The 24,177-nt window shown below is 50.5% G+C and overlaps 2 protein-coding genes across 16 annotated transcripts; both read right to left on the bottom strand.

Annotated features, from left to right (window-relative positions):
* Positions 1-3,703: 3,703 nt before the first annotated feature.
* Positions 3,704-11,504, bottom strand: EBP (EBP cholestenol delta-isomerase). 2 transcript variants are annotated; one of them, NM_001132168.2, is given in 6 exon segments: positions 3,704-4,186; positions 5,134-5,264; positions 5,393-5,429; positions 8,338-8,712; positions 10,162-10,221; positions 10,506-10,589. In NM_001132168.2, coding segments are annotated over 4 exon segments (693 nt in total). In that variant the 5' UTR covers positions 8,639-8,712; positions 10,162-10,221; positions 10,506-10,589; the 3' UTR covers positions 3,704-3,962.
* A 104-nt stretch (positions 11,505-11,608) lies between these two features.
* Positions 11,609-23,479, bottom strand: PORCN (porcupine O-acyltransferase). 14 transcript variants are annotated; one of them, XM_054544510.2, is made up of 16 exons: positions 23,340-23,469; positions 22,895-23,020; positions 22,488-22,660; positions 20,966-21,158; positions 20,518-20,561; positions 19,946-20,127; positions 19,734-19,864; positions 19,601-19,618; positions 18,299-18,313; positions 18,075-18,200; positions 17,815-17,915; positions 16,639-16,715; positions 16,479-16,542; positions 16,287-16,372; positions 15,142-15,252; positions 11,609-12,046 (listed from the first exon to the last, which is right to left on the bottom strand). In XM_054544510.2, exons 2-16 carry the CDS (start codon positions 22,960-22,962, stop codon positions 11,945-11,947), a joined length of 1,491 nt encoding a protein of 496 aa, XP_054400485.1. In that variant the 5' UTR covers positions 22,963-23,020; positions 23,340-23,469; the 3' UTR covers positions 11,609-11,944. The 14 variants fall into 14 exon arrangements, with proteins under 14 accessions (XP_054400485.1, XP_063577230.1, XP_054400487.1 ...); XM_063721160.1 differs by having other exon boundaries at positions 20,966-21,087; positions 22,867-23,020; positions 23,340-23,468; XM_054544512.2 differs by lacking the exon at positions 22,895-23,020 and having other exon boundaries at positions 23,340-23,474.
* Between the last annotated feature and the right edge of the window lie 698 nt (positions 23,480-24,177).

Below are 24,177 nucleotides of genomic sequence, written 5' to 3'. Positions count from 1 at the left end.
GGAGGCGATTAGGTCATTCCCTTAGGTCATTCCCTTATAAGGGATGAAGGGACTGGAGTTCTACCTTCCCACCATGTGAGGGTACAGAGAGAAGGAGCCATCTGTGAGGAAGCAGGCCCTCACTAGACACTGAATTTGCCAACACCTTGATTTTGGACTTCCCAGACCCCAGAACTGTGAGAAATAAATTTCAGTTGCCCATAAGCTACCCAGTTTATAGTATTTTGTCAGAGCAGTCCAAACGACTAAGACAATTATCTTGAAGGCTACTGGTAGAAATATGGATGTTGAAGGTGCTTCTGGTGAGGCCTCAGAAGGAAATGAGGAACATGTTATTGGAAAATGGAGGGAAGGCAAAGAACTTGGTTAATTGTGTTCTAGTGTTTTTTGGAAGGTAGAACTTGTGAGAGGCGAACTTGGGAGATGTAGCTAAGGAGATTTGTAAGCAGCATATTATGTGGCCTTTTTCTCCTTGCTGCTTCTAGTAGAATGCAAGAGGAAAGAGAGAAATTGAAAAAGAAATTGTCAGGCAGAAGGGAACTCGAATGTGAAGATAAAAAAATTCTCAGCCTATCCAACACTGCAAAAGCTGAGAATGTGTTCTGGTGAGAAGACAAAGGGTGTGGCTAAACAATCATGCCACAAAGAGATCATGGGTGTGACTCACTAACCTAATCAGCCATCTTGGCAGAAGCCAGGAATACAGATGGGTAATACCAGCAGAAACACAGCCAGCTGGGACTAAAGAGGACAGAGATGGGACAAAATGAAAGAAGTCTGTAGGACTTCTGGGATTCAACAGGACACGACAACAGAGCTTTCTGGCTGTGAACATGCATTATACTTCAAGAAAAAGGGAGAATGATCCCAAAGGTGGGGCTGTCTCCTCCTCAGTTCCAGAGGGCAGAGAGGCCTCCTCTGTTTCAGTGGGTCAGGCTGCCACCCAGGGCTCAGGGAGAGACACCGCCTCTCCTCCAATCTGGTGGGCCCAGAGGACAGAACATAGAGCCAAACAGGATTATTCTCAAGCCTTAAAAATCTATTAGAATTTGCCCTATTCAGTTTCAAACTTATTCGGAACCTGTGATCCCTGGTTTTTCTCCTGAGACAGGGTCTTGCTCTGTCGCCCAGTCTGGGGTGCACTGGTGAGATCAGGGCTCACTGCAGCCTCGACCTCCTGGGCTTAATCAATCCTCCCACCTCGGCCTCCCGAGGAGCTGGGACTATAGGCATGTACCACCATACCTGGCTAATTTTTTAGTTTTTTGTAGAGACGGGGTTTCACCATGTAGCCCAGGGTGGTCTCAAATACCTGGGCTCAAGTGACCCTCCCATCTCAGCCTCCCAAAATGCTGGGATTACATGCGTGAGTCACCACGCCTGGCCTGTGATCCCTTTCTTCTTTCTGATTTCTCCTTTTTGGAATGGAAATATCTATCTAGCTTATGCTTGTCCTACCACTGAATTTTGGAAGCAGATAATTTATCTGGTTTCACGGGTTCACAGCTAGAGAAGAATTTTTGCATCAGGATGAATCATACCTCCAGTCTCATTTACACTTGATTTGGATGATATTTAGGTAAGACTTGGGACTGAAAGTTAATGCTGGACTCGATTAAGAATTTTCAGAGTGGCTTATGGCACAGTGACTTATGCCTATAATCTCAACACTTTGGGAGGTCGAGGTGGGTGGATCATCTGAGGCCAGGAGTTCAAGACCAGCCAGGCCAACATAGTGAAACCCTGTGGTTACAGTGACCTGAGATCATGCCGTTGTACTCCAGCCTGGGCCACAGAGCAAGACTCTGTCTCCAAAAAAACAAAAGAGTTTTTGGGCCGCTGGGATGGGGGTGAATGTATTTTGCATGCAAGGACATGAATTCTGGGAGGCCAGAGAGAGCAGAATGTTATAGCCTGAACTGTGTCCTTCCCAAATTCATATGTTAAAGCCTTAACCCCCAATACCACAGAATGTGACTATATTTGGAGATAAGGACTTTAAAGGGGTGGTTAAGCTAAAATGGGACTCATAGAGTGGGCCTAATCCAATACAAATGGTGCCCCCCACTTTTTTTTTTTGGGACAGAGTCTCACTCTGTCGCCCAGACTGGAGTGCAGTAGCGCCATGATGTTGGCTCACTGCAACCTTCACTTCCTGGGTTCAAGTGATTCTCCTGCCTCAGCCTCCCAAGTAGCTGGGATTACAGGCATGTGCCACCACGCACGGCTAATTTTTGTATTTTTAGTAGAGATGGAGTTTCACCATGTTGGCCAGGCTGGTCTCAAACTCTTGACCTCAGGCGATCCACTTGTGTCAGCCTGGGATTATAGGCATGAGCCACTGTGCCTGACTGGTGCCCACCCCCTCACCTCCTTTTTTTTTTTAAGACAGGCTCTCACCGTGATCATGGCTCACTGCAGCCTACACCTCCTTAGCTCAGATGATCCTCCCACTGTGGCCTCATGATGCCCAGCTAATTTTCAAAATTTTTTTGTAGAGATGGGGTTTCACCATGTTGCCCAGGCTGGTCAAACGGTGTCCTCATAAAAGGAAATTTGGGCTAGGCATGGTAGTTCACACCTGTAGTCTCAGCTACTTGGGAGGCTGAGGTGGGGGGACCACTTGAGCCTAGGAGTTTGAGATCAGCTTGGGCAACATAGTGAGACCCCGTCTCTACAAAAAATTGAAAAAATATTGCCAGGCATGGTGGTTCACACCTGTAATCCTGGCACTTTGGGAGGCCGAGGCAGGTAGATCACCTGAGATCGGGAGTTCGCAACCAGCCTGACCAACATGGAGAAACCCCGTCTCTACTAAAAATACAAAATTAGCTAAGCATGGTGGCACATGCCTGTGATCCCAGCTACCCGGGAGGCTGAGGCAGGAGAGTCGCTTTAACCCAGGAGGCAGAGGTTGCGGTGAGCCAAGATCATGCCATTGCACTCCAGCCTGGGCAACAGGAGTGAAACTCCGTCTCAAAAAAAAAAAAAAAAAAAAAAAATTAGATATAATGGCATGTGCCTGTTGTCCCAGTTACTTGGAAGGTTAAGGTGAGAGGATTGCTTGAGCCCAGGTGTTTGAGACCAGCCTGGGCAACATAGTGAGACTCCTTTGCTATAAAAAAAATAAATATAGCCATGTGTGGTAGTGCACACCTGTAGTCCCAACTACTCAGGAGGCTGAGGCAGGAGGATCGCTGGAGCCGGGGAGGTAGAGGCTGCAGTGAACCATGATCATACAACTGCATTCCAGCCTGGCACAGAGTGAGGCCCTGTCTCAAAAAAAAAAAAAAAGGAAATTTGGACACACAGGGAGACACCAGGGACAGGGACGCTAGTTCATAGAGACCATGTGAGGACACAGTGAGAAGGTGGCCACCTGCAAGCTATGGACAGGGGCCTCAGGACATACTGACACCTTGATCTTGGACTCCAGAACCGTGAGAAAATGAATTACAGTGGTTTAAGCCTAGTCTGTGGCATTCTGTTATGGCAGCTCGAGTTAAGGGGACTGTGGGGCCAGTGATAGGGTCTGTGTAGTGAGTTATGGGGTCTGGCGGGGGGTCAGTGATAGGGGTTTGTGAGGTCAGAGGTGGGAGGTCTTTATGATGCTGATGGGGGTCTGGAATAAGTGAATGATGGTGGGATCTGTGGGGTCAGTCATAGCGCATCTCTGGGGTTAGTAATTAAGGATCTCTCAGTGTTAGAGTCAAGATCTTTTATTTCCTGATTTAAAAAACTGTCACCATTATAGATCTTCTGGCTTCTCTTGTATCTGTGTTCTAACGGCTCCCAGCAGTGCCTTCACACGGCCCCTTTATTCCCCTTCTTGTGCCCACCCATGAGCCTGAGTGTGACAGATCAATTAGCTTTGTCCCTCCAAACTGTGGGAGCAGGACTAGACTCTTCTGGCAGGCAGAGAGCTCCTCCTCGGCCAGTGTTCGAGCCCAGTCCACCACTCCTCAGTTCTTCTTGCTCTTGGCTTTTCTGGCCTTGGCATCCAGCGTGCTCTGGGCATGAGTGAGGTGCTTCACAGCATCAAGCACAAGGACTCCAGGCAGCACCAGCCACAGGGCATTCATGAAGACAAAGTAAAACCAGAAGTAGAGAGGGTGGCCCAGCTCCCCGTGCTGGAATCCGTCGCGGTGCTCTGTCAGGAAGTAGAGCACATCCCCATAGATCTGGCCTGTGGGTGGCAGGAGGGGAAGGAGAAGCCCCAGTGAGGAAGGGGACACTTTCCCCAATTCTCTATTCCAAAGCACTTTCCAAGTCATCATTCAAGGTCTCAGAGCTAAGTATTCTGAAATCATAGACCTGAAAATCTGAGAAATCAGAAAAGTGAGATTCCAGACACCAGAGAGCTGAGAATTTCAGAACTCAGGAGAGCTCACACCTTCAGATTTAAGGAAGTTCAAAATCCTCGAATCCAAGACAGCTTAGGATTCTGGGACTAAAGATAACTCATATCGCTAGAACTAAAGAAAGCTAACAATTTAATAACACAAGATGACTGAGGCCGGACACGGTGGCTCACACCTGTAATCCCAGTACTTCGGGAGGCCAAGCCAGGAGGATTGTTTGAGCTCAGGAGCTTGAGACCAGCCTGGGCAACATGGCGAAACCCCATCTCTACTAAAAATACAAAAGTTAGCCAGGCACGGTGACACATGCCTGTAGTCCCAGCTACTCAGGAGACTGAGGCAGGAAGATCGCTTGAGCCTGGGAGGTGGAGGTTGCAGTGAGCCGAGATCACACCATAGCACTCTGGCCTGGGTGACAGAGCCAGACCCTGTTTTAAAAAAAGATGACAGAATCTTACATGAAGGCATCTCAGAGCCCTGATCCTGGAGGTTCCAGGGGCTTCTTGCCACCCTGGGCCACCTCATGTAACCTTCACAGGAGACTCTGTGATGGAGAAGGAGGAGGAGGAAGAAAAATGAACCCTCTCCACCTGAGAGCACAGGCTCAGAGAAGGGCGCGACCTTTCCAGAGCCTCAGGGGGTTTGTCATTCAGTTTGACTTACCCCTGGAAGGGCACCGTTGAGAGATCCCACCCACAGGGATACATCTGTGTCTGTGGATCCCCCATCAACCCCTCTAGTGCCCAGTGCCCCTCTAGTGCCCTTTCCTTACCCACAGAGACCACAAGCTGTAGAATGAAGCGGAGGGGATGCTGGCGGAGAAAGGCGATGACCACCCACAGGCTGAGTGGTCCCCACAGGCAAGCTGTGATGGTTTCCATGCACACTGTGAAGTTGTCACCCCTGCAGGAGAAAACATGAGGGGACACTGGCATCGGTGTGCTCTTCCTACAGGTTAGCCCATTAGTGCTCCCCAACTCACCATCCCCCAAAACCAATGCCAGTCTCCATTGACAGAGGCAAACACTTACAGGATGTATCGGCTGTCTCCTTTGGCATACTCTTTCCCTGAAGAAAAGGAGAGAGAGATATGAAGAATAAAGGCAGTGAAAGGAACACACACTTGTGAGAGCTGGGGGTCCCTGCAAGAAGACAGACTTCATAACCTTCCCATGCGTCCGCTTCCTCATCCGTGAAATGGGGTAACTGTTTGGATTCTAGTGGTTTATTTATCTAAAAAAAGGTAATATGTGTAAAGCCTGACACAAAACAGTGTGGCTGTGATTGGTACTCAAGAAGTGTGTGTGGTATAAAAGAAGGCAGGTGTAGATGATGGAGTGAGTGAAGTAGCCAATGAGAGAGAGAGAATGTAGGTGAACAGATGAGTGAATAAAAGTGAGCAGAGAATCAGAAAGAAAAAGACCGCCGGGCGCAATGGCTCATGCCTGTAATCCCAACACTTTGGGAGGCTGAGGTGGGATGATGGCTTGCATAAAGGAGTTCAAGACCAGTCTGAACAATATAGTGAGACCCCCATCTCCACAAAACATACAAAAATTAGCTGGACATGGTGGCACATGCCTACAGTCCCAGGCTGCAGTGGGAGGATGTCTTGAGCCCAGGAGGTTGAGGCTGCAGTGAGCTATGATAGCACCACAATGCTCAGCCTGGACAACAGGGTAAGACCCTGTCTCAGAAAAAAAAAAAAAAAAAAAAGGAAAGAAAAAGACCATCCAATATAAAAATAGGCAGAAGACTTGAATAGGTTCTTCACAAAGAGGATTTCTAAATGGCCAATAAGTATATGAAAGATGTTCAAACTTCCATTAGTCACTAAGGAAAAGCAAATTAAAACCATAATGAGATATCACTCACATCTACTGGAATGACTAAAATTTAAGAAACATCTGACCAGCCGGGCACAATGGCTCATGCCTGTAATCTTTTTTTTTTTTTTTTTTGAGATGGAGCCTTGCTCTTGTCGCCCAGGCTAGAGTGTGCAGTGGTGCAATCTCAGCTCACCGCAACCTCCGCCTCCCGGGTCTGAGCGATTCTCCTGCCTCAGCCTCCTGAGTAGCTGGGATTACAGGCGCCTGCCACCATGCCCAGCTAATTTTTAGACTTTTAGTAGAGACGGGGTTTCACTATGTTGGCCAGACTGGTCTCAAACTCCTGACCTCAGGTGATCTGCCCGCCTTCGCCTCACAAAGTGCTGGGATTACAGGCATGAGCCACTCTGCCCGGCCTTGTTTATAATGGCAGAAGATTGAGGGAAAATGCCCATCAATACTAGACAAGTCAAGTAACTGTATAATGTCCATGCTTCGAAAGCTCTTTATGAAATCATGAGGAGTGACCTTATTAAAAAAAGCAGCTGAGTGTGGTGGCTCACGCTTGTAATCCTAGCACTTTGGGAGGCTGAGATGGGCAGATCACTTGAAGCCAGGAGTTGGAGAACAGCCTGGGCAACAAAGCGAGACCCTATCTCTTAAAAAAAAAAGGTGTTAAAAAGAAATAACTTGGTGGGGTGGCACATGCCTATAATCCCAGCTACTAGGGAGGCTGAGGCAGGAGGATTGCTTGATTGCCCATGAGTTCAAGGTTGCAGTGAGCTATAATCATGCCACTGCACTCTAGCCTAGGTGACAGAGCGAGACCCCATCTCAAAAAAGAAAATGGCTTCTTTGGTTTTCTTGTAAGGAAAGAAAGAAAAAGAGAAAAGATCAGAAGTATATATAGCATATTACCATTTGTGTAAAAAGGGAAAAGTGCAAATAATGATAATAATAGTGAACAGTTACATGGCAACCACTGTTTGCCAAACACTGTTCTAAGTATCTTACATATAGTTGGTTATTACTATTATCTTCCTTTTACAATTGAGCAAATTGAGACTTACGTGTGTAAATAAACTGAAAAGAAACATAAACAACTATCAACAGTGCCTAACAGCGTTTGGGAAAACTTGGTGGATAGAAAGCAGATTTTCACTGCACATCTCTTTAAATGGTTTTTTGACCCACGTGAATATACATGCAACAAAAAAGTTAAATAAGGCTGGGCACGGTGGTGCGCACCTGTCATCCCAGAATTTTGGGAGGCTGAGGTGGAAGGATTGCTTGAGTCCAGGAGTTAAAGAGCAGCCTGAGCAACATAGCAAGACCCTGTCTCTACAAAAAAGTGAAAATATTAGCCAGGCATAGAGGTGCGCACCTATAGTATAGTCCCAGCTACTGGGGAGGCTGAGGCAAGACGATCGCTTGAGCCCAGGAGTTGGAGGTTGCAGTGAGCAATCATCATGCCACTGCACTCCAGCCTGGGCAACAGAGCAAGACCGTATCTCAAAAATAAGTTATCTACCAGTTTTGGAGAAGGGCAAAAAAAAAAAAAAAAAAAAAAAAAATAATACATAATAATTTTTTTTTTGAGACGAAGTCTCACTCTGTTGCCCAGGCTGGAGTGCAATGGCATGGTCTTGGCTCACTGCAACCTCTGCCTCCCAGGTTCAAGCAATTCTCCTGCTTCAGCCTCCCGAGTAGCTGGGATTACAGGCGTGTGCCACCACACCCGGCTAATTTTTGTATTTTTAGTAGAGATGGGGTTTCACCATCTTGGCCTGGCTGGTCTTGAACTCCCGACCTCATGATCTGCCTGCCTCGGCCTCCCAAAGTGCTGGGATTACAGGCGTGAGCCACCGAGCCTGGCTAATTTTTGTACTTTTAGTAGAGATGGGGTTTCGCCATGTTGACCAGGCTGGTCTCAAATTCCTGACCTCAAGTGATCCACCCGCCTGGGCCTCCCAAAGTGCTGGGATTACAAGCGTGAGCCACTGCACCCGGCCTATAATAAATTTTTTAAAAGATTACATAAAAATTTAAAATAAATCAATGGAAGAATAGGTGGATATGTAAACATGCAAGCCAATCCCTGCCCAGCAAATCCCATCCCACAGCATATGAAAGAAATCAGGACTCACAGAGTTGAGATAAGAAGGCTTGGTCTCCAAGCAGGTCTTCGTAGTAGAGAATGAACCAGCCCTCGATCACCAGGTGAATGAACCCACACACTGCAAACCAGCACAGGGACAGTCGCCGCCAAGTCCCCAATGGGACAACCGCAGCACGACCTGACAACAGCCATGTGGTCACGACTAAGACCCCTGTGACAGAGAAGAGGCCAGCCAGTATATGCCAGGTGGGGCGGTCATTAGGTACAAAGTTGTCCAGTCTTAGGTGCTGAGGCCAGTATGGGTGCAAGGGGCCCGCGTTGGTAGTCATGTCTTTGTGGGCTGATGGTTGCGTGTGGATAGGCAGGAAGTTAAAAAAAAAAAAAAAAAAAGGAACAGAAAAACCTGGACAAATAGAAAGCACAGAATGAGATAATAAAATCAAATTCAAATAGTTTATTATTATAAGAAATGTAAATGGACCGAATTTACCAGTTAACACACAGGACTGTAACACTTCTAATTACATTCTGTTTTTTTTTTTTTTTTTTCAGACGGAGTCTTGCTCTGTCGCCCAGGCTGGAGTGGAGTGGTGCGACCTCGGCTCACTGCAACCTCTGCCTCCCGGGTTCAAACAATTCTCCTGCCTCAGCCTCCCGAGTAGCTGGGACTACAGGTGCCTGCCACCATGCCCGGCTAATTTTTTGTATTTTTAATAGAGATGGGGTTTCACCGTGTTAGCCAGGATGGTCGTGATCTCCTGACCTCACGATCCGCCCGCCTCAGCCTCCCAAAGTGCTGGGATTACAGGCGTGAGCCATTGCGCCCGGCCTACATTCTGTTTTAAGACCATGACTAAAGGCCAGGCACCGTGGCTGGTAATTCCAGTGCTTTGGAAGGCTGATACAGGAGCAGCACCTGAGGCCAGGAATTCAAGTCCAGCCTGGGCAACACAGAGAAACTCTGTCTCTAAAAAAATAAGAAAATCAGTCGGGTGTGGTGACAAACGCCTGTAGTCCCAGCTAGTAGGTAGGCTGAGGCAGGAGGATCGCTTTGAGCCCAGGACTTAAAGGCTGAAGTGAGCAGTGGCCACATCACTGCCCTCCAGCCTGAGACTCTGCCTCTAAAAAAGAAGGCCGGGCGCGGTGGCTCACGCCTGTAATCCCAGCACTTTGGGAGGCGAAGACGAGTGGACCACTTGAGCTCAGGAGTTCAAGACCAGCCTGGCCAACATGGCAAAACCCCGTCTCTACTAAAAATACAAAAATTAGCCAGGTGTGGTGGCGTGCGCCTGTATTTACAGCTACTCAGGAGGCTGAGGCAGGAGAATCGCTTGAACCTGGGAGGCAGAGGCTGCAGTGAGCCGGGGTCATGCTGCTGTACTCCAGCCTGGGCAACAGAGCGAGACTCTGTCTCAAAATAAAATAAAAAAGAAAAGAAAAAGAACATGACTGAAACACAAGGCCACAGAAAGACTGAAAGCTTGTCCCAGCCCTTTAGAAGCCATATTATGATGTGGTAGAAATAGTCCCGGTCTCAGCCCTCGGGGGTCAAAGTCTGGTGGGAGGCACATGGGAACAACACCTGATCCCAGCCCTCCCTGGTCACAGTCTGGCGAGGGAGATACAGGACCAGGCCTGGTGTCTTCCTTCAAGAGTCACAAACTGCTCACGACCACCAAACCCAGTCCTGTGCTCCGGGGTCACGGTTTGGTAAGAGACACAGGAACCAGGCGTGGTCCGGTTGCACAGGTCAGCGTCTTGAACCGTTCAACAAAAAGCTATTCCCTCCCCCACGTAGTCCTGAAAACTGCAACTGGGGGACAGAGGAAAGAAAACGAATCAGAACTACAACCCTCGGTGCCAGCGTCTGGAAAGCCAGAGCCTCCCCGCGAGAGCGTGCAACGCCGTCAACCTGCAGGGAAGAGACGGATATTGAAAGGCCGGTGTCTGGCGTGCAGCGCTAGAACGGAACACAAATCCCATCAATCCGAACCAGAACCCTCCAGTCCCGCTGCCCAATGAGAAGGCGGATCTTCTGTCCTCTGGACAACCGTGCGGTAGCTGGGGGTCTCGCGCAGGCGTAAGAGGGCGGTGGGGGGTAGGTGGCAAAGGGTCTCGCGCTGGCACGCCGAGGGCTGGCTGCGTAGCCGGGGAGAGCTGGGGAAGGGAGCAGGGGGCCGGGTGGAGGGTACTCACCAAGCCGCGCGACGGCAGCCGCCTCCCACACTGGCTCCGGGCTCTCTCTAGGCTGGGTCTCGCGCTGTGTCACATCCCTAGTTCGGGCTCATCCCCTAGTGGGTTCTCTTGCCTTACGGAGCGAGCCAATGGTGAAGCGAAGAAGGCGGCCCGTGCCGCTCCCAACCAATAGGCACTCTCTTTGTACCTCTGGCCCCGCCCCCGCGCGTGGCGCCATTTTCACCTGAGTCAGGTTTGGGGTGGAGACTGGGGCGGGCCAAGGTTAGTGGGCGTTTTGGGTCCGTAGCCAATCTGCATCGAGTCTTGGCTTCAATTTCCCCATTCCCTTATCAGTCGATCAAAACGGGGACTCATTAAGGTCTGTACCCTCTTCTTCCGCTGGTGAAATTAGCGTTGCGTTGCATCCTTTCACCTCCGCCCTTTTCTAGGTAGAGTAACCCTTAGCATAATGCAACGAAACTGTTACAAGCAGATCACATGCTATACACTGCAACCACCCCCTCCCCAGCTCTTCAGTGCTCAGAACTCCTCAGTCCTAATAGCAGCGGTCATTCTCTCTTCTCCCTACCTCAAGTCAGAAGAACTAGTTAGAACCCAGGCCTCTCAGTCCTACTGACCAATTGGCATGAAGACCCTCAATCTCCATGTGCCAGTTCTAAAAAGCCAATCAAACGCCTAACCACCAGTGAGCCCCCAGATGGAGCAATCAGTCAGAATCCAGACCCATCCCAGACCTCCCATCCAATTAGAACTCACAACCCTCAGTCCTAAGGACAAATAGGCACCAACCCTTCATCTCTCTTGCTTTCTCTTCTCTGTGTCCCACTCAGAGCAACCAATCAGAATGGGGATCCTTCAGTTTTCCAGCCAATCAGGCCTCCCCCACATCCAACTATGCAATCTGTCCCTGCCCTGATCAAACCAAGCAGGACCAGGCTCCTGCCATCTTCAGGCTCATCATCTAATCAAACAATCATAAACTAACCATGAACCAATCACAGTCTGCTCTCTCTTCATGGTTTCCAGCTTCCAAACCTTTATCCATGCTGTGCCCCCTTCCTCACTCATTCCTATTCCCCTCTGAGCAGTGAAGAAGAAGCCTATTGAATATTTCCTACTTTTATTTGACAATAACAAATTGTATATAAAAAGGAAGAAGGAAGGCGGGGAGGCCCTGGATCTCCCCCTCTCTGTTTCCCCAAGCATCCCCCCCTAGGCCCCAGCAGGGACCACCCCCTTCCTGCCTTGTGGTGGGGTGGGGATTGACAGGCATGGAAATGGTGTGATTGTGTGTGTGTGTGTGTGTGTGTGTGTGTGTTGAGGTGTTGGGGATCAAGGATGGAGGGGGTCAAGGAGTAGAGAGAGGGCCTTCCCTCATCCCCCATCAGTGGCACCCTGAGAGGGGTCTTAAGAGGGTTATGAGGGTCCACAGATGTGCCTTAGCCTATGAGACGGTAGAAGATCCAGCATCCAAAAGTGACCCAGTGACTGGCCCAGCTGAGCTCTGACCACTTGTGGACAGTGTATGCCATGCCGTAGCCCTGTGGGAGAGAAAGAGGTGATGGTCCCACTTAGCAAGGACAAAGAAGTTCTTAGGAAAACCCATCCTTTGCCCAAGGATATTTCTGTGACTGCTCTAGGTGAGGCCCCGCAGAAGGGCCTAGGTACATATGAAAGGTGACCAGATATAGTTTTTGTCTTCTTCTTTAAAAATCATTTTAAAAACAAAGTGATCCCATTCTCTGACCTGTTATCTCCCTAATATATAAAGAGCTGCTAAAAATCAATTTTTTGGAAAGAAAAATTGCCAGAGAAGGTGAATAGGTCATTCCAGTAAAGGAAAAACAAATGGCTCTTAAACATATGAAAAGATGCTCAGCCTCATTAATAATCTTCCTCATTTTATTTATTTTCTTTTTGAGACAGGGTCTCATTCTGTCACCTAGGCTCGAGTGCAATGGCACGATCTTGGCTCACTGCCACCTCTACCTCCCGTGTTCAAGAGATTCTCCTGCCTCAGCCTCCTGAGTAGCTGGGATTACAGATGCTGCACCACCATGCCCAGCTAATTTTTGTACTTTTAGTAGAGATGGGGTTTCACCATGTTGGTCAGGCTGGTCTCGAACTCCTGACCTCAAGTGATCTGCCTGCCTGGGCGTCCCAAAGTGCTGGGATTACAGGCATGAGCCACCCCGCCTGGCCATCTTCCTCTTTATTGAAGTGGCAAACATATCCAGGAAGTCTGAGAGGCACTCTGTACTGGTGGGGCAGCAGGCACGTTCAGGCATTGCTGGTGGGAGAGCACAAAAGTACTACTCCATTGAGACCATCAACAGATCCTACAGATCTGTCCACACCTGTGTGGATCCACTTGGGTACAGAGTTCCTGCTGCAGCATCACTTGCAATAGGAAAGGACTAGAAATTACCTGATGTCCACCAATAAGAGAAAAAATAAACTGTGTCACTTCCTCATAGTGGAAAAAATGAATGAGGACAGTATATCCTGATGTGGAAGATTTTCAAAAATTGCAGAACAGTATCATTCATGTGTTATCTTTAGGGTAAAAACTGGCAAGGGGGTAGAATTAAAATATATTTTTATATTTGTTTGATATGCTTACATTTTGGAAAGATATTTTAATAAAAAGATAAAAGTGGGCTCGGTGCGGTGGCTCACGCCTGCAATCCCAGCACTTTGGGAGGCTGAGGTGAGTGGATTACCTGAGGTCAGGAGTTTGAGACCAGCCTGGCTAACATGGTGAAACCCCGTCTCACCATGTAACCTGTAAGTAAGAGGGTAGGGGGCAGAGGGTGGGAGCAAATCTTTTCTCTGAACATCTTGAATACTGTTTGGTTTTTGAACCACGTGGTAGGCATTCACTATTTTAAAATATTTTAATGAAAACAAAACAAAAACTTTATTTAAAAAGAAGCAAAAAGCCAGGTGTGGTGGCATGCATCTCTAGTCCCAGCTACTTGGGAGGCTGAGGTGGGTGGACTGCTCGAGCCTGGGAGTTTGAGGCTGCAGTGAGCTATGATTGTGCCACTGCACTTCAGCCTGGGTAACAGAGTGAGACCATGTCTCAAAAAAAAAAAAAAAAAAAAAAAGCAAATCCCAGATTTTGCACACTTAACCTGAATTAAAAACTTTTTAATATCAAAAAACATAAAGTTTTGTTTTTGACTGAAACCTAACTAAAAGAGAAGCAAAAACCTGGATTTTGCAAGAGCCATATGAATAAATGTTATTTTTAAATTGTTCTTAATTTAAAAAGGAGTAAAATCTGGAATTTGCATACTCAACATGAACAAAAATAGTGCATACATTTTAACGAAAAATTTTAAAGTGCAGAATCCAGGGTTTGTACACTCAACCTAAGTAAAATAAAATATATATTTTTTTGGCCAGGTGCGGTGGCTCACGCCTGTAATCCCAGCACTTTGGGAGGCTGAGGCGGGCGGATCACCTGAGGCTAGGAGTTCAAGACCAGCCTGGCCAACATGACGAAATCTCATCTCTACTAAAAGTACAAAAATTAGCACCAGCATAGGGGTGCGTGCCTGTAATCCCAGCTACTCAGGAGGCTGAGGCAGGAGAATTGCTTGAACCCAGGAGGCGGAGGTTGCAGTGAGCCGAGATCACACCACTGCACTCCAGCCTGGGCAACAAGAGCAAGACTCCGTCTAAAATATATATATATATATATATTTAAATTAAATAAAACAGAGTGCTCATGCCTGTTATCCTAGCACTTTAGGAGGTTGAGGCAAGGGGAATGCTTGAGCCTAGGAGTTCAAGACCAGCCTGGGCAACATAGGGAGACCCTGTCTCTACAAAAAAAATTAAAAAAACATTAGCTGGGCTTAGTGTCATGCACCTGTAGTCCCAGCTACTCAGGAGGTTGAGGCAGAAGGATGGCTTGAGCCCAGGAATGTGAGGCTGCAGTGGGCTGTGATTATACCACTGCACTTTAGCCTGGGTGACAGACCTTGTCTCAAAAAAAAAAAAAAAAATTAAATAAGAAGTCTTGCAAATTCTACCTAAACAATAATGAAGTGAAATAATTAACACAAGTAAAACCTGGATTTTCCACTCCATCTCTATAAAATGAATTTTTTTTTTGAGACAGAGTCTCGCTCTGTTGCCCAGGCTGGAGTGCAGTGGCATGGGCTCACTGTGACCTCCGCCTCCTGGGTTCAAGTGATTCTCCTGCCTCAGCCTCCCGAGTAGCTGGAATTACAGGCGCGCGCCATCACGCCTGGCTAATTTTTTATATTTTTGGTAGAGACGGGGTTTTGCCAGGTTGGCCAGGCTGGTCTTGAACTCCTGACCTCAAGTGATCTGCCCACCTTGGGTGCTGGGATTACAGGCGTGAGCCAGCATGCCCAGCCTAAAAGTAATTTTATAAGTAAAATAAATAAACATATTTTGCACACTTCACCCAAATAAAAGACCTAACAGTGTGACTCAAGCAGAGGGACTATGGGAAAGGACCGAGGAGCACTGGCTGCCCAGGCGAAGCAGCACAGTCTGAGGAGCTCAGGCCTCAGCTTCCCAGCCTTTGTCCTCATGGTTTCCCCTTGCCAGGTAGTGCCACCCTTGGTTAACCACACAGCCCAGGGCCCCACCTCACCTGCTCCTCTGTGGTGTCGTCCACATCAACATCAAACAGGGAGCCCAAGTAGGCCAGGTGGAAGATGGCCAGAGCTCCAAAGAGCAAGTTTAAGGCTCGCACCCCCAGGCCCTGTGGGGGACAGATGGATATACTTGGCAACTGGACCTACTCACTGTGTCCCACCTCCTCCTGCATGGGGGAGCCCAGGGGACACACAGGGCACAGTGGGTTCCAGGACTGAGGATGCCCAGGGTACCCCCTGAGATAGGGAAGAGATGGTTCAGGGAGCCTCCTATGCAGAGGCATCCAAGGATGAGGGTACTGTTCACAGTGAGGGCATCCTGGGTTGGGGGAGATGCGAGTCTCCAGGCAGAGGAGGAAGAGTGGCAGGGCTTTGAGTCGGGGCTTTATAGTAATGAACGGGAGTCGGGTGGGAGACAAATATGAAGTTGTCTGTATTTCTTATTGCAAACAGAATGAAAAACACACAACAAAACCAAATCCCCACCATGACCTAGAGGGCCCATGCCTCCCACCCATCTCCCCTCCTCACCCTACCTCTGCTCAAGCCACCCTGGCTGCCTTGCTATTCCTCAAAGATTCCAGGCCCTCTCCTACCTCAGGGCCTTTCCACTGGGTGTCCCTCTGCCTGGAACATTTCCCTCTCTCACCTCCTTCAGTTAAAGGCCTCAAACATCACCTCTCCAGGGAGGCTTCTCTGACCTCCCTATTTCAAATGGAAATCACCCCCATACTTCCCATCCTCTTTGCCCTACACATTTTCTCCTTAGCACTACTTGCAATCTGACACACTATTATTAGACTTTACTGACTCATTTTTTATCTACTGTCTGCCCGGTTAAAATGTTTGTCCCATAGGGCTGAGACTTCGGTCTGTTTCATTCACCGTGTCTCCAGCACCTAGAGCACCAACAGGCACTCAACGGATGTTCACTGGGGGAAACGAATGCCAGGTGTGTATACAGCAGATGCTCGATAAATGCCTGTTAGGGAAATGGATGCCAGCGAATAGAGGAGAGGTTATGGGGATGGCTCAGGCACCAAAAGAAGTTGGGCACCCTGAGACACATACAAGATAGAGATAGAAGGCACATTTTTGACGGGGAGTGTTGGGCACAAGGTTGCCCAGGCTGAACCCTCACCAAGCGATGCTGGTGCGAACAGTCTGGCGGGCACCGCTTTGACAAGACACAGGCACTGAGGATCCGAGCCAGGCGCTTCCGGAGGACTGGGGTGGTGGGGAGAGGTAAGGGGGTCAGGTTAGCCTCAGGGGAGGCTGTCTCCAGCCCCCCACCAACCTTCTATCCAACGGCTGACCTGGGCCCTGCACTCACCATGCTCCACGTAAGTGATAAAAGCCAGGGACAGCAGGACCGCAGCCAGGTGGAAACTGAAGCCCTGGGGGAGTGCAGAGGACAATGAAATGAGTGAGGAAGAGGCCCTGCCACCCGTTCCCACCCAGCTTCCACCCTGATCCTGCTCCACCCTGCTTACATGTAGGAGGGCGCTGGCTGCATAGGTGACCAGCACAGCCGAGAAGGTCCCCAGGCGGAGAGCATTCTTGAAAACATCTGGAGGGGAAGAGATATGGGATAAAATTCTCCTGAGAGTCCCCCAGCCCCTCCTGGAGGGCCATCAGCAGGATGAGAATACCCACAACCTGTTGGAGCCCCCAGGATAAAGTCCTTAGATGGCCTCAAACTTCACATGCCCAAAGCCCAGCTCCCGATCTTCCCCCGAGCCTGCTCCTCCCAGTCTCATCAAGTTCAGTCAATGTCAACTCCACCCTTCCAGTTCCTCAGGGCAAAAACCTGGGAATTACCCTTGATTTGCCCTCCCTAAACTCCCACATCCAAATTCAGCAAATCGTGTGAGTTCCACCTTCAGAATATGCCAGAATCTGAGCTCTCCTCTCCACATCCACTGCTGCCACCACCATCACTGGCCTGGATGATGGCAGTGGCCTCCTCACTGCTGCATCCTCGATCCCTCTCCTCAGTCTGTCCTCACAGCAGCCAGAGGGATCCTGTTGCAACCCGAGTCAGCCTAGGGCCCTCCTCTGCTCAGAGCCCTGCTGTGGCTCTCATCTCTCTCAGAGAAAAAGCCAAAGTCCTCTCCATGGCCCATGAGGCCCTCCGGGCCCTCCCTGACCTCACTGCCTGCCATTGGCTCCTGGCTCACTCTGCTCCTGCTCTGCTGGCCTTCTTGCTGTTCCCCACACACCAGGCAAGTTCCTGCCTCAGGACCTTTGCACCTGCTGTCCCCGCATCTGTTACACTCCTCCCCCATATATCTGCACTCCCTGCTCCCTCACCTGCCTTGCGTCTTTGCTCCAATGTCACCTCCTCAGGGAGACTTGCCCTGGCTAATTTTTTTACAATTGCAATACCCTACCCTCCCCACTCCTATCTCCTGCCAGCACTCCTGGATCACCTTTACCTGCTTTTTTAAAAAAATTTTTTTTTTTTTTTAACCATAGCACTTATCAACACCTGAGCTATTATGTATTTTTTTTCTCGTATTTATCATCTGCCCCCCAGGAGAACTGCAGCTCGACAAGGGTAGGGATTTTGGGTGCCTAGCACATGGAAGGTGCTCAGTACATGTTGTATGAATGTATGAAAGGGCCTGGATTACCAACACAGCTGGAGTGGTGACTTGGTGACTCACAGTTATTTAGCCAATAAGACATGGGCAGGTTCCAGCTTGTGACAACTTCCACCATTGACCGAGGCAGCTCCACATTCAGTGGCTTGGACACCGTCAGGTCCCTGTGGGCAGAAGAGATATGCAAATCCATTTGGGATCTCAACTCATCTGACCACCACACTTCTGTCTTGGCCGTTCCCTCCCCTGGGAGCACCCGCCCTCCTCCCTGCAGCTCCTCTAGGCAGCACCCTGTGGGAGAGGGGGTCCCCAAGCCCCCCCACCATTCCAGGTGATCCTTCTCCTCGGTAAAGCCAGCCCCCGCCAACGTGGCTGTGGCCTCGGAAAGAAAGCCCACAAAATAGTTGCTGAAGTGGAAGGAGACAGCACTCTCGTAGGCTCGCAGCCACCTGGGGAGAAAGGGGCAGGGGTGAGAGGCATCACGTTCAGGTCCCAACATGATACCCCACCACATGTCAGCATCCTGGGCCCCGCTCTGTAGACTCACCTTACCATGGTGCCCCTAGGGCCCCCAGGGGTCAGGAAGGCAGCAGAGAAGAAAGAAAAGAGAGTCAGAGAGGCCCTGGAGGCTGGTCTGAATTGTTCAGACAAGACAGATGAAATGTAGCCACAAAAAAAGGTGAACTATGATAGTCACACACAGACATCCACCCTCAGGCAGTTAGTCTTATGTGGCTCAAATGGATGCATGAACTGTCCTATAATATGGCATGGCCCTGCAGGCTCACATGGCCAGACGGCCAAAGCCAGCCACCATCAGAGGCCCAACTTCACAGACCTGCACCCTCTAACAGCCAGACACAAATCTTATCAGACTCCCAGCCTTGCAATGCTCTAACCTGACTCAGCGACTATAGGACAGCCAAAAATCCCTGAGCTGGGCACAGAGACCATCAAACACCCTGCTATGCACACACACACACACCCTATTAGTTGCAATCAGACATGGTCAAAAACAGGCAGCATCCTGCGTTGGAAAAAGCATAGGTTCTGAAGTTAGGCCTGGGATTCATGCCTGGCTGCTTAGCTGGGTGACACTGGTCAAGTCACTTGACCTTTTGGAGACTCATTCGGCATTAGACCTAATCAGCAGCCAGGGAGTTGGGGGGAGTGGGGTGGTGGCCATACAACCAAAGAGCCAGATCAAACCCTATAGTCAAACTAGAGGCAGTCAGTCCTACAGACGGGCCCAGACCAGAGTCGGGTACAACCCCTCAGCTAGACAACACCAAGCCATCAGGCAAGGCAGACACACAGGCAGAGGTAGTCCATGAGCTCCACAGACAGGCATATGACATGCCACAGTCAGACCCATTCCTGGCCAAAGCTACAAAAAGTCAGAATCTTGAACACAGATTTATCTTATCCAATGACAGCCACATACCCTATCATTGACGATGGCACAGCCAGACAGCCACTCACAGGCTTACATTCAGGGGGTCAGTGGCCAATAGACAAACATACATCATACATATCCCTAGCCAGAGTCACTGACAGGTTAAAGTCACCCAACCAACACATACTTGTCACTCTCCATGACAGTTATGTGACTTGCTTCTAACAGCGAGACAGCTGAACAGATGGATAGCCAGACACAGTATGTGTTGGAGTGTCAGTCATACAGAGTCACAGAGCCAAGCTTGGTCAGCCAGTCAGCCAGCCACAGTCTCTGTCTAGTCATGGAGTTGACGGTCAGACACACGTGGACACACAGAACCCATTGGTCACGTGCTCTGTCCCCACTCATGTCAGCCCCACTCCACGCGCCCTCACACCTGCCCTCATTTACCTGGCTTTGCGTTTCTTGCTGTAGTAACAGAAGACAGAAAGAAGCATTAAGAGACAGGCTCAGAACTGGGGAAACCGCGGGTCCCTACCCAACCCCCTCATTGCTGGGCAGGGGCCTCGAAGGCTGTGCTCACTTGCGAAGGAGGCGGTCACCGTCGAGGGGGATGAAGTACGGGAAGAGGTAGGGGCCCACGCAAGTGGACAGCACAAGGCACAGCAGGGCCAGTGCCAGGCTCCGGGCCACCTTCTGCAGCCATCGGCAGCTCTGTAGGGATCAAGCACTCCATAAGTGCTGCCCCAGGGTGGCTCCCACAGTCCCTGCCCACCCATCCACTCAGGACCTCACCAGTGGGCGGCCTTGGACAGCTTGTAGGTAGCTGTGGAAGGATATCCAGGGCCCGAAGACGATGGTGCCCACGAAGTAGAGGTAGCCCATGAACTCCACTGGCGAGGGCACTGTACCCACCTCGCCCCGGTCCAGGTCGAAGCCCAGAGACACTGCCTTCATGGCCACAATCATCTGTGCCCCTATGTGTGGTGCCCATGGTCAAGTGGATGGGCAGAGAGCAGATCAGCATGGCAGGGAGGAGGTGCACCAGGCGAGATGTGGTAGGAAAAGGGGGCACAAGGATGGATAGGTGGGCATGGGACAGATAGGCAGGTGGGCAAGGAAGCCCAGGACAGATAGATGCCCTTACTCCAGAGAGTCAGGCACGTACATGACACGAGACAGACAGACTTCGGGAAAATGCACGGTGGAAAGAGACACGGACCCGAGAGTAATGTGAGGTCTGCACGTCCAGTGGGGTGGGCAGGTGAGGGAGAAAAGCAGGGGAGGAAAGGCACAGGGTGGGGGTAGTTAGGAGACGCGGAGTGGGGCAGGGGGGTTGGGCAGGTGAGAGGGGCAGGGCTACCTACCTCGCATCTTGTGCCATGTCACGGTGTCTACCATGTGCATCTCACTGAGGAAAAAGGTGCTGGTCTTGGTCCCATGACACTCATGGCCTCTGAGACCATGGGGGACGGGGGAAGGGGGTCCAAGGTGCCCAGAGGGTTCTGCCTCCTCCTGTCCTACAACAGTCTCATGGCGGAAAAATTCTCCCAGGCTCCCTCCTCCAGGGGGAGCCCATGCCCAACCTGTCCCTTACAGTCCTGTGAAAGGACAAATCTCCCAGATTCCCTTCTCCAGGGACACTCCACGCCCTCCCTGTTTTGTGTCTCCTCATAGGCAAATGATTCTCCCAGACTCCCTTCTTTCTCTGGGGAATCTCACCACCCTCCCTGTCTTGGACAACTTCATCTGGGGCCTGGGGACCTACCCATGCACTTCAGCCAACAGTGTGAGGATAAGGATGCATACTCATACCCCATGAGTAGGTAGATGAGGATGGTGACGGAGAGGAAGACGCCTCGATGGGAGGAATGTCGGCAAAGGAACAGCACGAGGTAGCACAGGAGGCTGAGCAGCACGACCCAAACCATGTGCAGCTGGAAGAAGTGGTAGAGGCTGAAGAACCCGCCTGCCACGGTGCTTGCATGCTTCAGGTAGGATGGCAACCCTTTGGGTGAAAGGGAGAAAGAAAGGGAGAGAGAGAACGAGAAAGAGAGAGAAAGAGAGGGAGTGGGAGGAAGGGAGGAAGGGAGGGAGGGAGGGAGGGAGAGAGGGAGAACAAGAAAGAGAAGGTTGGTGGGCTAGTAGGAAGGGGAGGATGACCTGGGTAGAGGGCGTAGCCAGGGCAAAGGCCTTCAGGTTGGAATGTAGTGGGATTGGAGGGGCCCAAAGCAGGTGTTGGGGAGCTGGAGAGGGTGGCAGGGCCTGGGTTTAAAGAAAAGAAACATCTATAAAGGGCATTTGGGGGACCCTGGAAGAAATTCAAATATCAATTTATATAGGATAACATTATTGTATCCAGATTCAATGTCTTGTGGGGTGATGGTGGAGGATGTGGTTATGGGAGATGATGTCCTTGTTCTCAGGGGCCACACACTGAAGGATGTGGGGTACAGTGTCATGATGTCAGCAGGTTATTCAGGCAATTCAGGAAGATGATAGATAGATAGATGGATAGATAGATAGATAGATAGATAGATAGATAGATAGATAGAGCCAGCTAATGTGGCAAGACGTTGACAGAGAATCTGGTGATGCATACGTGGGTGCTCATTGTACTATTTTTTCAACATTTCAGTAGCTTTGAAAAATTTCAAAATAATAAACCTGGGAAAAAATAGAACATCCATTTAAAATAAAAAAAAAAAAAAGAAAGAAAAAAGAAAGTGTAGAACCTTCGGATCTCAGATTTCCAGAAATCTCCGCCTCCCGTAGGAATCTTGGGGACTTGGAATCTTTCATTAAGATACAGGCCTGCTATGACTGTGGAAACATTTCAGAATCCTAGAATCCAGAAATCGCATCATGCCCTGATTATAGAAATCCACAACGCCAACATTTTAGAAGTCTAGAATGTGAGAATTTCAAATTGTCAGAATCTCCAAACCCTGTAATCATGGTACTTTGGGATTCCATAACCCTGTGACATCAGTATGCCAATGTCTTATAACCTTGGGATGTAGACATTTCAGAATCCCAAGATCCAAGAATCTCAGCTTTCCGGAATCCCAGAACTCAGGAATACTGAAGGGCATGGCTTGGCATGGCAGGATGTGGCTCGGTGTGGCGTGGCATGGGGTGGCTGGCATAGTAGGATGTGGTATGGTGGAATGGGGTTTGGCCTGGTGGGATGTGGTGGGGCTGAACATGTTGGGGTCCAGCTTGGACATGCTGGGGCCTGGCAGGATGTGACAGGGTAAGGTGTGGCTCGATATGGATGAATGTGGGAGGTCTGATATGGCCTGGCATAGTGGCACACGGTATGGCAGGCACTTACCGAGCCTCCAGAGGAGGCGGCAGGCGAGGCAGATGGCAAGGAGCAGCCAGATCTGGTCAAGGCCCTGCTGGGCAGTAGGCAGGAGACAGCCTTGCAGTAGCTGCTGGAAAAATTCCTGGCGGCTGAAGGTGGCCATTGCGGACCCCCACGGATGGATGGCCAGATGGATAGATCTGTCAAAGCAGGGACACAGAGGGAGCGGGTGTCCGTGGGGCAGACCTCGCTTAAAGGATGCACTCTGGCACTCACATTTCAGTTTGGGGCTGCCCAACCCATGTAGAGGCACGGTACTGGAGGACTGGGGGAAGGCGTGAGAAGTCAGGTACATCAGACTGAGCCACCAACTGTGTGCATGTGGGTGTTCGGCATGCACACGCACAGTCTGTGACCTGGAGTGAATGAAGGACCTCTGTCTCTCCAGTGCTGTGAACAGTCCAGTCCGATGGTGATGGGATGGCATACATTTCAGGCCCATATATCAAATGGGGCGGGCGACGGGAAGGGGAATCCCTGGTTTCCAAGGTAGAGTCGCTCTGAGTGGAGGGCAGAGAGGGGGATTCTGTGACACTTGGGGGCCGTGTGCATCTGTCCTTGTATGGATGCGGCGGCGCGGGGCGGGGGGTGTCCTGTATCCTCCGCGCCCCTCATCTCATCCCCACCCGGCGAGAGGCCGCCAACAAAGTCCTGCCCAGGTCCGGGGGCTGCAAGGAGCTGGTGGTAGGGGACATAGCCTGAGGGAGAGTCGGAAAGGCGATGGGGAGGGGGTCCTAGCACTCGCGCTACAGATCCGCCTGGGGAGGCCGGCTCAGGGATGGGAGCTGGGTAGCCGCGTGCGCACTACTGGTGACCTACCTGGCAGGAAAGAAGCCGTGGTCCTGGGGACCGAGGACGCGCTGCCGCCGCCGCTGCCTCCTCCGGGCAGCCTCCCCCGCAGGCCGCAAGGCCGGGACCAGCAGCGGCTCCCAGGGCGGCGCGGCGAGCGGGCCCTTTAAATCCCGGGGCGGCCCGGCCGCCGGCTCGGCCAATGGGAGAGCAGGAGGGGGGCGGGGACGGGGACGCGGAGGAGGGGAGCAGGAGGATTGAGGGGAGCCCGGCGCTGGGGGACGTCGGCGTGCAGGACGTTCACGCCCGCACCTTTCCGGCCTGTGGCGGTTTCAGCCCCAGACCTTTTGCGTCCGGAGGATTTCTGGCCATCCAAGAACAAACTTCCGAACCTCCAAATTTCCAAGCCTTGGAAGTGAGAAGGGAAGGATGGGGGAGGGAGGAGGGAAGCCGCTGCACCCCCAAATAGTCACCCGCGCACGTCCTCTAAATACCGTGGTGTCCCCGTTTCACAGATGGGAAAACAAACCGAGATCTCTCCTTCCCCAACCTTTGAGAGAACCGAAGTAACTCCCAACCCTCCCACCTCCTGGGACCGGCCAGGAACATTTATAAGTAATGACTGTGTCACCTAGGAACACAAATTAGGCGCCTGTGCTTCCCCTGGGGACGAGCTGTGAGCACTTGGCGTGTCGTCGTTGAGAAGTGATTTGCATACTTAATTCGCCAGCAGACTCTTTGCTTCGAAGGTGACCCCAGCGACTAGTAAATGTTCTCTGTGAACTAGAGGAAGCTAGTACGGAGCACTTAAAAGGGGGCATTTATAAAGCTCTTAAGGGCCAGGCTCGGTGGCTCACGCCTATAATCC

The sequence above is a fragment of the Pongo abelii genome, chromosome X (genome assembly GCF_028885655.2).
Source record: "Pongo abelii isolate AG06213 chromosome X, NHGRI_mPonAbe1-v2.0_pri, whole genome shotgun sequence".
Taxonomy (NCBI): domain Eukaryota; kingdom Metazoa; phylum Chordata; class Mammalia; order Primates; family Hominidae; genus Pongo; species Pongo abelii.
The sequence above is the reverse complement of the archived record's forward strand: the minus strand, read 5'-3'. Positions and strand labels throughout refer to the sequence as shown.

What these genes read in the sequence shown, in the direction of transcription:
- EBP (XM_024240298.3), bottom strand. Translation starts at nt 8,638, where the DNA reads ATGACTACCAACGCGGGCCCCTTGCACCCATACTGGCCTCAGCACCTA. An exon ending in AGCCTTCTTATCTCAACTCT is followed by an intron (nt 5,430 to 8,337) that starts GTGAGTCCTGAT and finishes CCTTTTCTTCAG; the next exon opens with GGAAAGAGTATGCCAAAGGA. An exon ending in ACAGCTTGTGGTCTCTGTGG is followed by an intron (nt 4,187 to 5,133) that starts GTAAGGAAAGGG and finishes TGCCACCCACAG; the next exon opens with GCCAGATCTATGGGGATGTG.
- PORCN (XM_054544510.2), bottom strand. Translation starts at nt 22,962, where the DNA reads ATGGGCCTGAAATGTATGCCATCCCATCACCATCGGACTGGACTGTTC. An exon ending in CTCATCTACCTACTCATGGG is followed by an intron (nt 20,562 to 20,965) that starts GTATGAGTATGC and finishes CTTTTTCCTCAG; the next exon opens with TGAGATGCACATGGTAGACA. An exon ending in CAGCCAGCGCCCTCCTACAT is followed by an intron (nt 16,543 to 16,638) that starts GTAAGCAGGGTG and finishes GCACTCCCCCAG; the next exon opens with GGCTTCAGTTTCCACCTGGC.